Source organism: Psittacula echo (genome assembly GCF_963264785.1).
Source record: "Psittacula echo genome assembly, chromosome: 4".
Classification (NCBI taxonomy): Eukaryota; Metazoa; Chordata; class Aves; order Psittaciformes; family Psittacidae; genus Psittacula; species Psittacula echo.
Window position 1 is genome coordinate 63902215 of NC_137738.1, and position 15271 is coordinate 63917485.

General features: G+C 36.1%; 1 protein-coding gene across 1 annotated transcript in view; it reads right to left on the bottom strand.

Annotated features, from left to right (window-relative positions):
• Positions 1 to 15271, bottom strand: part of GRIK2 (glutamate ionotropic receptor kainate type subunit 2) — a gene marked incomplete at its 5' end in the record, with an annotated part of 415974 nt that overhangs the window by 239759 nt on the left and 160944 nt on the right. The window contains one exon of the mRNA XM_080616090.1: positions 10580 to 10753. Coding sequence (XP_080472216.1) covers positions 10580 to 10753 — 174 coding nt within the window. The remainder of the gene's footprint in view (positions 1 to 10579; positions 10754 to 15271) is intronic.

Sequence of the window (15271 nt, forward strand, 5' to 3'; positions counted from 1 at the left end):
GCAGCTCAGTAGATATTGAATAATACATCCATTACTACATAAGACAAAAAGATAACATGAGATTTTGTTTTTATAAACAGCATTGAAAGAAATTACGTGTGCAGAATATCCTTTATTGTTTCTGTAATACTTACCAATAGCATTTCTCCACTAGGTTTGAATAAATGATTCTGCAGCATCAAAATAAGAACTTTTTTTAAATAAGTTTAAGATTTATTTCCAGAATATTACATAGCCTCTCATTATCTGAAATAAGATGCAGACTTATCATAGAATACCATGTTGCAAGGGACCTCAAGGATTATCTAGTCCAAACTTTGTTAGCAAAGCACAACCTAACTAGATGGCCCAGCATCTTATCCAGCCAAATCTTAAAAGTGTCCAACACTGGGGATTCCACCAGCTCCCTGGGGAGATTATTCCAATGGCTGATTTTTCTCATTGTAAAAAATTTTCTGTTAGTGTTCTCCCTGGCAGTAACTTGCACCCATTATTCCTCATCCTTTCCATGTGACTCCTCGTAAAAATGGAGTCTCCATTTTCTTTGCAGCTTCTTTGTAGCTTTGTAGCATTTAAATACTGGAACATGGTGATAAAGTCTCCCCTAAGCTTTCTATTCTCACGGGTGAACAAAAGCCAAAGTTATTCTACAAAACCCAAAGATATGCTTAGGCATTGGGAAGTGGGAGTATGAAGAGTATAAAAATGATAATATCTGAAATCTTTGTTTCAAAGCTTCATGATACTTAATTTTCTTTAATGCATTCCGTATGTTATTTTTTCACCTACTTCCTATGCTGTATGTGGGTTCAGAAGGCAGAGGCCTCAGGTTCACTAATAAAATATATAATAATAAAAGCACATTAATTTTGTTTCCAGCCTGACATAAAGGTATTCAGATGCAAATTCAATTTGATGCCTGAATTTTCCTAGGCACTGTTTAATAGCTCTATATGTGTGTTTGTGGCAACTGTATTTCCACTAGACAGTTCAGGTGGAAAATATATTTACTGTTATAATTTTTTTCAGTTAGAAATTTGATTAAGCAGCCCTAATGCATGCATATAGCACCATTTGGAATACTCAAGGATATGCAAAACATCCACAGAAGGTGGACAGACTTTGGGCGTACAGGGTACCCATGGTCTTCTGTAGGGACAGGTGGAGGTGCAGCACAATATTCTGTAGCATCTGGAAAGCACAATAATTGAGTTCATGATGCTCTCGACAGGAAACAGATAGGGATACCTTCACAAAATGAATTTAAGCAATAACTATATATCTGGTCTGGATTAAAGTCACAGGGAAGTCTGTGTACTATATGAACCTATTTAAAACTAGAAATAGTGTGCTGCAGTGTAAGAAATTAAAAAAAATCTATAGGGAAAAGTTATATCTTTCGTTAGATAAACACATATACATCTGGAAATGGAGAAAAATGGAAAACAATTTAAACACATACCCTTTCATGTCTTTAGCAGAGAGGATGGTATGCCCAGAAGCTTATTTCTTTCTACCATGTATGTCAGCTGTTTCAAACTATACCTAAATTAATCACCTTAATATTCAGAGACAAACATCTACATATGATTTTTACTCTTTTTCACTCCATTAAAGTACGCAGTATTCAATAATCCAGTAAAAAAAAAATTAATAAATAAACTGCATCTGCATTATCATATCTAGGCCTAACATTTATGTAGCAAACTAAAGGTTAGACAAATTACACATACATACTGATTTCCAAAGGATCAGGATTTTACCCAGAACATACTTTTAAACCTCACTAGAATTAAGTGCATACCAGCCCTAGGAAGCAATGCCACTTTGAAGCTGATGAGTACATAATAAGGGCTAAATTGACAATCCTTTCTCTCCACAAATTGAATGGTTCACATTGCTGCTTAACCTAGCACGGCTATCCTCTCACCATTCCATATCCCACATCTGTAGCCATAATGACTGCTATGGTTGTTCATTCCTACAAATAAGGCTGCTGATTACCAGCTTTAATGGATTATGCTGCTCCTAAAGACAACATTCCTTAACCATAACAACAAATAAAAGAATAAAAGTAATCTTGCTTTTGCCTCACTTTCCCTAAAGTTACAAAAGATACGGAGTATTGTCCTGGGTTCAGCTGTAACAATTATTTTTTCTCCTTCTTAGTAGTTGGTACAGTGCTGTGTTTTCGACTTTAGTAGAGAGCAAAGCTGATAGCACACCAATGATTTAGCTGTTGCTAAGTAGTGCTTACCTGGATCAAGGACTTTCCAGTCTCTCATGCTTTGCCAGTGAGAAGGGGCACGGGAAGCTGAGAGGAAGCAGAAATGGGACACCTGACCCAAACTAGTCAAAGAGATGACATGTAATGCCCAGTATTATAAACTGGGAGGATTCACCCAGAAGGGCAGATCACTGCTCAGGTCGGGCTTGGTATCGGTCAGCAGGCGGTGAGCAATTGCATTGTTCATCACCCATGTTGATTGTTTTTTTCCCTTTCCCCTTTAAGTTTTATGTTTTCTCCCCTTTTTTCCCCGTATCATTATTATTATTATTTGTGGTAGTACTAGTAGTAGTTTTTTATTATACTTCAGTTAATGGACTGGTCTTATCTCAACCTGTGGGTTTTACATTCTTTTGATTCTCCTCCTCATCCTTCTGGGAGTGGGAGAAAAGTGGGGAGTGAACGAGCAACTGTGTGGTTCTGAGTTACCAGCTGGGCTTAAACCATGGCAAACATAAATAAACTATTAAACTGAATTTCAATATGCATGTTCTAAGAAAACTATCTTTATAGGGCCATAGAATCATTTAGGTTGGAAAAGATGTTTAAGATGATAGAGTAACCACTAACCTAGCACTGCCAAGTCTATCACTAAACCATGTCCCTAAGCATGATATCTACACATGTACACTTCTTTTAAATATCTCCAGGGATGGTGACTCCACAAGTCCCCTGTACAGCCTTGTTCCAATGCTTGACAACCCTTTCAGTGAAGAAGTTTTTATTAATATCCAATCTAACCCACTCCAGTGCAACTTGAGGGCATTTCTTCTTGTCTTATTACTTGTTACTTCTGAAAAGAGATTGACAACCACTTCCCTAAAATCTCCCTTCAATGTGGTTGTAAGAGAGCAATAAGGGCTCCTGTCAGCCTCCTTTTGTCCACACTAAATAACCCTCAGACTCAGCCAATCTGCATAAGACTTGTGCTCTAGACCCTTCAGCTACTTTATTGCCCTTTTTTGGACAGATTACTGTATACTGGGCTACAGTCCTCAGACTTAAAATTTCATACAGTGCAGACACTCGCACGTTTCCTGAGTAAAGGAACTTATTTCCTGAACAACCTATGCTTCAGCTAATCTTACAGACTTCATAGAAGCTTCTGCAGGTTGCACGAGCTCTTCCATTTCCCTACTTGCTGTTATGCGAGTTCCCTCTTTATGAACAGGTAGCAGGACAGTTCTAACATGAAAACTATATAAATCCATGTTAATCATACTATATCTATAAATATATGCATACATCCCTCAAACAACATCTGAAAGAATTCAATGAAATCTCCCATAAGAGAGAAGCTACAATTTCTGCTAAATTCTATACAACACTTGGGTGTATCTTTCCTTTGGGACAGGATTACAAATTTCTGATAGATCACGTCTCCTAAAATAACAAGAAAGACTACATACAAGAGTCAAACATTTAATAATGTGATTAATTCTCAAGATAGCTGACATAAAAGTTTTAAAACATCTTACAGCATGAAATTGTGCATAGTCGCTAAACGCATGAAGTTAACTGTGCCTAGGGGAGATTCCTAGCTTGTAATGCAGTAATAAGTAATTGTTTAGTATTTCCTTTGAAGTACACATTTGCTGCCACACTCTTTTCCTAAACACATCTCATCATCAAATCCAGAAAATTTCTTTTTTCTAAAGGGATAATTATAAAGCAGTCTACATAACAAGCTATCCTCTTTGAAGCTCTAAATCAGAATCCAAAGCTGTATTTCTATAATTAATATTCCTTTTTTTTTTCATGGATCTTTTCACCTTCAGGAACCCGAACACCACCATTTTCTCATCAAATCCTGTCCAGTCACAGTGTCTGCTAGCAGTTACTAAATTATTATTTAACTTTCTATCTCAAATATAACTGTTATTTCTGTATTGTTAGGTAGAGTTAAGAAATTGTAGTTTCACAAATATCCTTTTACTGTTAGAGTAATAAAATGACTAGTTTGTAACAACATATTGTAAGTCTTATCTTCTATAAAATAACTATAAAAAAAACCCAAAAAAACCCAAACAAAACTAAATTTGAGAACTTCCTATCTCAGTGCAGAATTTGTACCCAGTGTAATAACCACACTATCCATATTGGTTTATACAGTTATTGAATACCCTTACATCCAGGATAAATTGAGTAAGTCAAACTCCAGAAGAGTTCTGAAAGAAAACCCTGGATGACACCATAAATTTTTGCTTCATTTGGGAGGAAAACAAAGCAGTGAATTTTGGGGAACACTGGATGAGAAACTAAGAAATTGAGGTACAGAACAAAATTTGATTAAAAAATAAAATGGACTAAATATACAAAATGCTGGTATTGCTAATAGAGTATGTTTCCATGATTAAGCCTTGGTTATATCATAATAGAAAACGGAAACACTTTTTTTAATTCTAGATTTTTATGTTTCAGATGGCTCTTAAGCTTCAAGTGCCATGGTTTCAAAGCCTTCCTGAACACTCTTAATCTTTTCCAGTCTTGTCCATGGTGGGATAAAGTACATTTTCCAGCTCCATTAGCTTAACATGATTCTTGGGCTGATTCACCTGATTAGAGCTGATCATTTAACACAGTCTTCACGTATTGGTCCAATTCAATACAGGGTGTTAGGATTTTTCAAACACATAGATTTAATGCAACTGAAAATATGCCGCTGTTGTGCATCTATACTCATCCTTCAACCATTCTTACCATTGGATTCAACAAAACTTTTGAGATTCTTGAATTGAAATAACAAAGCTAAGAAGGTGAACATTCAGATAAACTAGGCTTCACAGGACATTCATAAGGTCTGGACATTGACAGGTTGCTTAGCGAAGTTAATCAAGGGAAATAGAGAACAAAGTAAGCATATATAAATGTGTGCCCTGAGTCTTTAGGTGTGCAAATATGGAGAGCTCCTTGGGGGAAAATACCTACACATTTACGAATCCAACACTATTCTCTTTTTCATTTTCATTCTCAAATTCCAAAGCAATTATAACTTCAGTGTTTCTACTGTATCCCTCAAAATGGTTATTTTTGAAATTAATTTCCTAGACATCTCTGTGGAGTGAATGCATCTGTGTATTCTTTCAATTAAGGACAATGTATGAAGGTATTAGCACTTTTCCTCATAATTTTTACATCTTTATTACAATTATGTCTTTAAAGACAATATCCCTGAATTTGTTCTCCTTATCTGAGGAAGTCCATACATCAGCTTTTAAAATTTTAAAACTTTATTAATGAAGTCTTTTCTTTTTTTTTTTTTTTTTTTTTAAAGGAGATGAAAATCTCAAATACAAGAATGAACCATCCTGGGTATGCAACAGATCTCTGTATTTTTTCCCTGAGCATTTAATATTACTCTTATATGTTAATACAAATAGATTTCACTTCCTGAGAAATACTGTTTCATGGTGGAGAGTGCCTAAGCTTGAAAAGCACTCTATGTCCAGAAAAGAAAGGAGAAATTTTTTAAAAATATATGAGCTTGCAATGTTCTGGATGGGCAGTGGCTTTGCGAAAGACCTACCTCAGCCTCCCTTGGTGATAGCTCCTGTCAACTGCCCTGAGCTACCCAAAGACAGCAATGTACCAGCCTCTCAACAAGACACAGAGCAAATGATCAATCCTACCCTCCATGTGAAGGACCTGCAAGGCCCCATCTCAGCCGCAGAGGAACTGACTGATGCCACCACAAATAGGGATCATTCAGAAATTCCTATTGCCCAGAGTGAGGAGGAACCAGCTGGTGAGAATAAGGACAACGATGAAAGCAAAGGCGTAAATACAGAGCAAAAGCAGCTGGAATAAACAGTAGGATAAGAACTCCTTTTCCCTCACTACTGTAATTTGGGATGTGCATTCTACAGAACCCCACAGCACCCAAGAAAGCTGTATCCACCCCTTATTCCATACCATTCACGTCATGCTCAGATCCCACATTTTCCATATACCCTCACTCTCATCTCAGTGCACTGTTATCTTAGTGCATGGACCAATTCCTATAAAGCTGCTGAGTCCATTCAGTCCATGATGTTGGGCTCCATCTCTTGTAACAGTCTTTCAGGGCAGGAGAGGCTGTGTGCAGCGTTGGATCATTGCCTGCTGAAAGCTGGTTTAAACCAGTCGGCAAGTCAGCCACGCAGTTTCTACTCTCCCCCGTCCCCTACCCAGAGGGATGGGGAGGAGAATCGAAAGAATGTAACTCCCATGGGCTGAGATAAAAACAGTCCAGTAATTAAGGTATAATACAAATCACTACTGCTACCACCAATAATAATAATGATAAGAGAAATAACAAGGGAAGAGAATACGATACCGCCCGCCGGAAATGAGCCAGACAGAGAAGAGGACGTGCCCTTCCAGGGAACTCCCAGTTACATCCCCAGGCATAACATGCTGTGGTATGGAATACCTCTTTGACTAGTTTGGGTCAGGTGTCCTGTCCCTGCATCTTCCCGGCTTCTCCTCCTCCCTGGCAGAGCATGAGACTCACAAAGTCCTTGGTCAGGGTAAACATTCTGACCAGCAACTGAAAACATCGGCTTTATTGGTATTATTCCCAGGCCGAAAGTCAAAACCACAGCACTGCACCAGCTACTAAGAAGGAGAAAAACTGACAGCTGCTGCTGAATCCAGGACAGGGGGAAAGGGAAGACTGGCTGAAAAAGAGATTTAAGAGCAGAAACAGAAAACATACATCTAAATAATGCTCCATTCTGCTAGGCAGCTGCCCTGAGTTCAGCTGTAGCAGTCGTTTTTCTCCTCCTTAGTTGCTGACGCAGTGATGTGGTTTCAAATTTAGTCTGAGAACAATGCTGATAACACACCAATGTTTTTAGTTGTTGCTAAGTAATGTCTACTCTGATCAAGGACTTTTTCAGTCTCATACTTTGCCAGTGAGAAGGGGCACAGGAAGCTGGGAGGAAACGAAGAGAGGACACCTGACCCAAACTAGCCAAAGGGGTATTTCATATCACAGCACGTCATGCCCACTATATAAACTGGGGGCAGTTACCCGGAAGGGCTAGATCACGGCTCAGGTCAGACTGGGTATCAGTCGGCAGGTGGTGAGCAGTTGTTTTCTCTTCCCTTGTTATTTCCCTTATCATTATTATTATTGGTGGTAGTAGTAGTGTTTTTGTGTTATACTTTAGTTACTGGACTGTTCTTATCTCAACCTGTGGGAGTTATATTCTTTCTATTGTCTTTCCCATTCCTCCTGGAGTGGAGGGAAGAAGAGGAGGGAGTGAGCAAGTGGCTGTGTGGTTCTGAGTTACTGGCTGGGCTTAAACTATGACAGCAGCTTACAAAAAATATCAGATCAAAACTATGATTTTTCTGAGGAAAACACTTTAATACTGACTTTAGCTATAACATTCATCAAATAGCACAGTGCTTTCTTGCACCTGCCATATACAGCCACTAAAGTGAACGTTAAACAATAGAAGTAATTGTCAGAATACAAAAAGTACACTCTTTTCCATGTAAGATGAAACCAGATAGCTAAATCAGATGATAGGCGAAAGCAATTAGGAAGAACAACTTTCCGTTAATGAAGCAGCAGGGCTTGTTAGGTCATTTTAATTATGCATGCTAAGGTCTGACTTGATGTACAAAAAAAAATGGAAGATTAATAGTTGCACAGTAAAAAAAAATCTGAACTCAGAACACTTTATTAATGCTCTTCAGTGCTTGGTCTGAATCACATTGTCATATATAAATATATGAGATCATTTATGCTCAGGAATTTGTGGCATTTTTTCCTCTTTCTGTGTGATACTTGTATGGACTCAAAAATAAGAAGTCAAGTATACCAAAGTAAAGTTTCCTGAAAATAGTATGTCACTCTTCTACTTCCCAGAATAACTTTCCGTTAATACAGTACAGATGACAATATTGTTAGTATTTAACAAAAATATTCAGTCTTCATAATTTAAGATCCACACTTGGAAATTTGACTTGGAACATTCCAAAGAAACAAGATGAAATTTTATACCCACATTTTATCAGATTGAGATACTAAAGGTCAGATAATTACAGGAAAAATACATAGTAATTAGGGAGTTATACAAGACTACAGAAAATAAACTGAAACAAGAATTAAGACTGGGAACTCTATGAATCATAAATAAGGGAACACAATGTCAGAGTTAAATTGATAGTTCTAACTCTGTCATGATGCCTAAGTGGGAAAGTCAGGCGTACAGTGGCGAAGTCAGAAGTAGGAGGGCATAGCACCACCAGAACTTACAACTTTGTGATACGTAACTGCATTGAAAACCAGCTAATTTTCGCTGAGGTCTCTAAATGCTCAGACATATACAAACCTCAGGTTTTTATCTGGCAAATTCTTGAGTTTCAGGGATTTTAATATCTGATTAAATGCCATTTAGCTATGTGGCTCAAGCAAAATGCACTCTCATTAAGCAGGTTTATTGCTAAGATTTTTCTGAATAAGCTGTAGTCATTATCAAGCAGTAAAAATAAAACAAGGTCTCAGTTCAGACCATATAAGTTAGAGTATTCCATAACAGCATTGATATCTATATAGAATCTTTAATTCCTGAATGCATTTCTGACTAAATACACAGCAACAGTGAAACAAGTAAGATTCTACAAATATAACTTTATAATTAATAGGTCAATAAAATGACTTATTTTATTCTGAACACGGGAAAAAAATTATACAATTATGTAATGACATAACTTTCTTTTACACCTGTTTTTTTCTGTATCTAATGGCCAAATTATAAAAGCTCTGTAAGCACTCAACACTTTTTATGATTATTAGGCCTTTAAATTCTATCTGCATATCTCAGGTTCCTAAAACTCAGGTAATCACAGTGCATTTAGATGCTTTATCAACATAAAGAATCCCATAAAATATTCATCACAGGCTGCATGAATACACGGTTCCATTTGGATTTACAAAGAGGGCTCTTAAGGGTCCTGAAGAGAAACCCATATATTTTTCATGCACTTCGTGTTTTCCTATGCTGAGGTGAATAATGGCATAAAGTATGGTCTTACACATTCTCTAGCAATAACAGGTTTCTGCTCCACATCAGAAGCTTTTCCAAGAACAGTACTTTCTTTACAGCACCAAAAAAGATAAAATAAATGTGAACTGGCCCACAGAACTCTATTCCAACATTTATTATTCTATGATTTTATTTACCATGGTCCTATGTTTTGATAAAATAACTATTGCTACTGACTTTGGTGACTATCTGAAGGTTTGAAATCAATTATATCTTTGATCACTGCATAAAATATACAACTACAATGAGCGATTTGACCTGTTAAAAATTTTAAATTAAAAAAGGTAAAAAAATCAAAGAATGAAAATATTAATGCAAACAAGGAAGCATGAAATAATGAGTTAAAATATTAATCAACAGCTAATATGTAAGCCAGATGCATATGTCAGACAAATCTGAAAGTTTGGTGGGCTCAGTTGCTTTTTCGTAATTATTTACAGAAATGAACAATGTGACTTTTAAAGTACTGTATTGTGGGAAGTGCAAGACACTGTACACAAGCCATTATAGGAAAAGTATTTTGCTCTACAAAGGGTAATTTTCTAAAAACAAGATGAAAACAAAATTAACTTAAAATATTGTCAGTATCTAATGACTATAAAATCTTTGAAACTTTTAAGTAGAAAAATTTTGTTCAAATGATTAGCCATGTTATGTGGCTCAATTAACACAAGATAGATAACTGATAAGTAACTTCAAGAAACAAAATTTGCTATTTGTCAAATGGAAGATGCAAACATTTCTAAAAAATATATTAAAAAAAATATCCAAAGAACAGTGGAACTTTGACAGCAAAGATGTTATAAATCACTCAGAGACAAAGTGGAAATTAGATCTTTCAACAAACTTGAAAACTAAAGAGCTCCTAACGTAGGTTATATTTTAAAATAAATCCCTTCCTGACTTTGTAATTCTAGATTTAATTCCAAGTGATGAGCAGAAACTCACTGAAAACCTAGAAATGAAAGTTTATTTACATGTATGTAATTGTGACTAGATGAATTAGATATTTAAAATATGGTATTGTCACTTGGAGAAAATACAGTAAGTGTAATTTTGAAAGAAAGTTAATATGACCATGTATTCAGTCTACAGATAAGCAGAAACACCACAGTTACTTTCTTACTCATGTTTATAATAATACTTGGTTTCATACCTCCAAAAAATTTTAGTAACAGAAATAAAATATTGAAAGTATTTTTTAGCTTCACAAACATATACAAAGAAAGGAACTAAACACTGATATTCATACCGTCATAAATCCATCCAGCAAACCTGAATCAGGCTTAGGAGGTGCTTGCAAGCGCTCCATAGACCACTTTTCAATGATTGATGACACCTGGGTATTTTCCGTATTTAGAATTCTGAATCCAGTCATATTAACACCACTATATCGATAGGGTTCCACATCCAAGGCAAACAGGTCCTGAAAAAAATGGCCATCATATAGATTCTTTAATACACTGCAATTCACATATCAATTATTAGACCATCTCCCTAGAGGAGAGCACTGAAATTGGCAGAGTAACAGTGCTGCACATATAGCATACATATATGCTAGGAAATAATCTTTGTTTATGTGGAGCCTGTGACTGTGTGCAAGGAACTCAGCCGAGCCTATAGTGGGAATAACCTGATTCAGAGAGGAAGAATAGCTTCAACTGCCTTTTTTAGAAACAACAACAAAAACAACCAACTAACCAAATGAAAAAAAAAAAAAAAAACACCACCAAACCAACCAAACCAAACCAAATTTTCAGGAAATGCTAAACCCAGTTGTGGAACTGTATCCACTACTAGTTAAATTGCTTAAATATTATTATTATTTGCTAAAAATACTATTGTTAATTGCTACTTCTTTGGCTTACCATAACAGACTTCAAATCAGAAAATAAACAGAACAAGACTTTCCTTGTGCCTTCACTTTCTATAAAACTTGAAAATGTTGACCTTTATATGATAAACTGGGGAGGGGAAGGAAGAGGGGGAAGGTATTTGGCTTTAAATTTAACCAAAAGAGTTTTTCACAGCTATCACTCATACTTCAAACATGGATATATCTTTAACTAGGAATTTATCTCTGCAAGAATAAACTTTGCCAATTAATGTATTTCAATACATACATACTTGTGTCTATATACTTAATCCCCCAACACACAAAGAGGTAGATATAAATTAATATATATAAAATTAATCAAATTTTAGATCAAGCAAGTAAAGTTGAGATTATCCTAATCGTTTGACAGAATTCTTAGAAACAATGTAGAACCAGTACTGGTCTTCACCCAGGTCTAAGATCATGTTCTCAACATGGGGAAATAAAAAAATTATGAAGTTGATGAAAAAAAAAACAGTCATGAGTCACTGGCCCTAGCTATGTACATTATAAATAAACTTTCTGTTTCCTTTTAAATATTTTTTTTAAATGACATAATCAAGGTTCTATGTAAGACATTACTGTCTTGTAACATAATTTTAGTTTAATTGAACATAGGAATTTTCCACATAATTCATACTTAGTCATTCATCTCAATCTTTTAATTTGTATTTTACTGGCACTGTAACATTTTATAAATTTCCATGGAACTGAATCGTTAAGTGCAACACTTTTCTGAATCCATTTTGTTTATTGGTTAGAGATGAAGATGATTAAATACTGCACTACAGAAAGCCAGACTACAATTCATTATTCATTGTTAACACCAATAAACCCACAAAAATATCAGCCAGTTTTAATTACAGCTAGCAATTGTGATACCATCTTCCATATATAATACCTGAGATATGCAGCTATGTTATATCTTTCCTCTAAAAGTTCTCTGGTTTTACAGCAAAAAAGTCAAAACCTCAGATGTAATTATTTCATTCAAACACATTAATGTTTACACTGGAATATAATAAGTATACACACAAATATTATGTATATATTATAAATACACATGAGTCAGTGTATTAATGAGCTACTGCATTAGACCTTGAAACAATGAAGATGAGAATACATGGAAGATTGCTGCAGACACTGTGACTGGAAAAATCTACTTGACAGGACTTTCACCATGTCAGATAAGAAGCAATTAATAAATCAAACAACTGAAGTCTGATGTTAGTTCAAAAGCTACATTGCGAATCTATCATCCATTTGTGCACACTAAATTATCTTTTCATAGCTCCAAGTCAATATAATACTTGTCTCTCCTAAAAAAAAGCTAATGTTCTAATAATGAAATAAGAATGACAGAAACCCATGATTTTTAAACATATCTTTTAGTGTAAAAATTAAATGCCAGTGGACAACATACCACTCAAAGAAGCTATTTTCACCAAGAGAAAAATGAAAAGTGAAGATATAAAAAATTCCCTGAAATCATCTAGAATCCATTTTGACATACTATTGAAAATTGATACTTTAAAAACACAATACTATTCTGTCTGTTTCTATAGATGTCTGGCATACAAACCTTTCTTTGTACCTGCTTATATGCAAGATAGCATTGAAATCTGTGTAGGACAGTGGATTTAGATTTTCCCAACAAAGGCACTGAGGAGGGGAGAGGGTTTGAACTTTGTGTATACTGCAGGAGAAAAAAAATATACATACAAAATGGCAGAGAAACCCATCCTAACAACTGGCAATGCTTGTGTTATCCCTAGCCTATTCATCTGGTATAGATATTGTGGCATAATTCTTTGAGGAGAGCTCAAAGCTAGCAGCAGAAATGTTTAGATTTTCAAGCTGCTTTGAGTGTTAGACATATTAGATATAGAATCATAGAATAGTTAGGGTTGGAAAGGACCTTAAGATCATATAGTTCCAACCCCCCTGTCATGGGCAGGGACACCCCACACTAAACCATGTCACCCAAGGCCTCATCCAACCTGGCCTTGAACACCACCAAGGATGGAGCATTCACAGCCTCCCTGGGCAACCCATTCCAGTGCCTCACCACCCTCTCAGTAAAGAATTTCTTCCTTATATCCAATCTAAACTTCCTCTGTGTAAGTTTGAACCCGTTACCCCTTGTCCTGTCACTACAGTCCCTGATGAAGAGTCCCTCCCCAGCATCCTTGTAGGCCCCCTTCAGATACTGAAAGGCTGCTAGGAGGTCTCCACGCAGCCTTCTCTTCTCCAGGCTGAACAGCCCCAACTTTCTCAGCCTGTCTCCATACGGGAGGTGCTCCAGTCCCCTTATCATCCTTGTGGCCCTCCTCTGGATGTGTTCCAACAGTTCCATGTCCTTTTTATGTTGAGGACACCAGAACTGCACACAATACTCCAAGTGAGGTCTCACGAGAGCAGAGAAGAGGGGCAGGATCACCTCCTTCGACTTGCTGGTCACGCTTCTTTTGATGCAGCCCAGGATCCAGTTGGCTTTCTGGGCTGCGAGCGCACACTGCCAGCTCATGTTCATTTATTCATCGACCACCACCCCCAAGTCCTTCTCTGCAGATATCTGAGGAGACATTAGTTTGTGGCCTGATATTTATTATTACAAATGAAGGCATATACCCAAAATACCAAGTGGCAAAACCACAGAAGTTTGACATATGGTTATCCTGGCTTCTGAAGGCCAGATATCTGTATCTGTTCAGTGAGAGTTCACATCTCATTAGTGCAAAACAAAGATAGACTACAATATTTCAAGTAGCTGCTTAAGCAGAATAGCAGCATAATAGCCTCATCTGACATTGCTTTCTTTCTGCAGAGCTCAGTTAGTTTGTGTGGAAAAATTACATCAGCATCTTTAAATCTACAGCTGCTCTTTCATTTGATATCACCAGTATCTGCCTGAGGCCAAACTTTTGGAAAGTAATCTAGTTTTTCTCAGGAACAGTGACATTATGACATTAAAAATACTCTCAGACTACTTCTAGAATACTTGGGTGTTTGAATTTTACTTGTGCGTTTTTGAAGTGATGTTTTGATTAAGGCAATGGAGTATCACTTGTATATTTAAGAAAAACATGGAGTATATTGATATTGCTAAAAATACCTTCAGCTTCCATTTCATAGCAGTACTTTTTGCCTGTAAGTGGAGAGCATTTCTTACCTTTTCAGAAGCATAATACTCTATGTATATTGAATACTTTTTAGATTTTGGTACCTTGCCTTTGCCATGTCCTTTGGTTGTACCATATTCAGAAAAACTCCTAAAGTAACTTAGATTGGTAACTACCTCCTAAAGTGAAATAAGCTCCAGGCTCTTTGTGGCAGATGGAAGTGTGTATTTTAACTTTAGGCATCTGGTGGACAACTTACTTCACAAGCTTTATTGCAATGGACTAGCAGTTCAAGAGAAGAGCTAAGTCCTGTTTGGCCCATACCCCTTCCAGTCTCCTTTCTCAGCCGTGGGATCAAGCTCTACCTGCCTGAAAATATACATATATTTTATGTATATTACAATATACATATATTTTATGTATATTACAATATACAAACTCTGTTGTATGCAATCCTAAATCTGTAAGTGATAGATAACTTGCTCTTCTACAGTAAGACAGCTACTTGTGCAGGATATTTTGCCTTTACAGTTCCAATGAACGTCACAGATTATTTTGCAATAAATTTCTATTCAACAAGCTATTTCCATGCTAATACTTTCCATGAACTTTTGTTTTGTGATTCTGAGATGAACTTTCCATCCTATCACAAAGGATACATTTCTATAAGGACTTAAACATGTATGTGACTTTAAACATAGGTCATTTCAACCATGGTTTTACCAAGGCACATCTGTCTCGTGCTTTAAATGACTTGTAATTTAAGAACCTTAATGAACTGCAATCTAAACATGCAAATTTGAATACAATAGAAAACAGAAACATGCATAACTGTAGTTTCTAAAGTACTATTTTATCAACTTTTAAACTATTTCTTAGTTAGGCTGTGGTGAACAATAAAAAAGGACTTCACATACATGTTTGTTATGTTTTGTAAGAACATTCT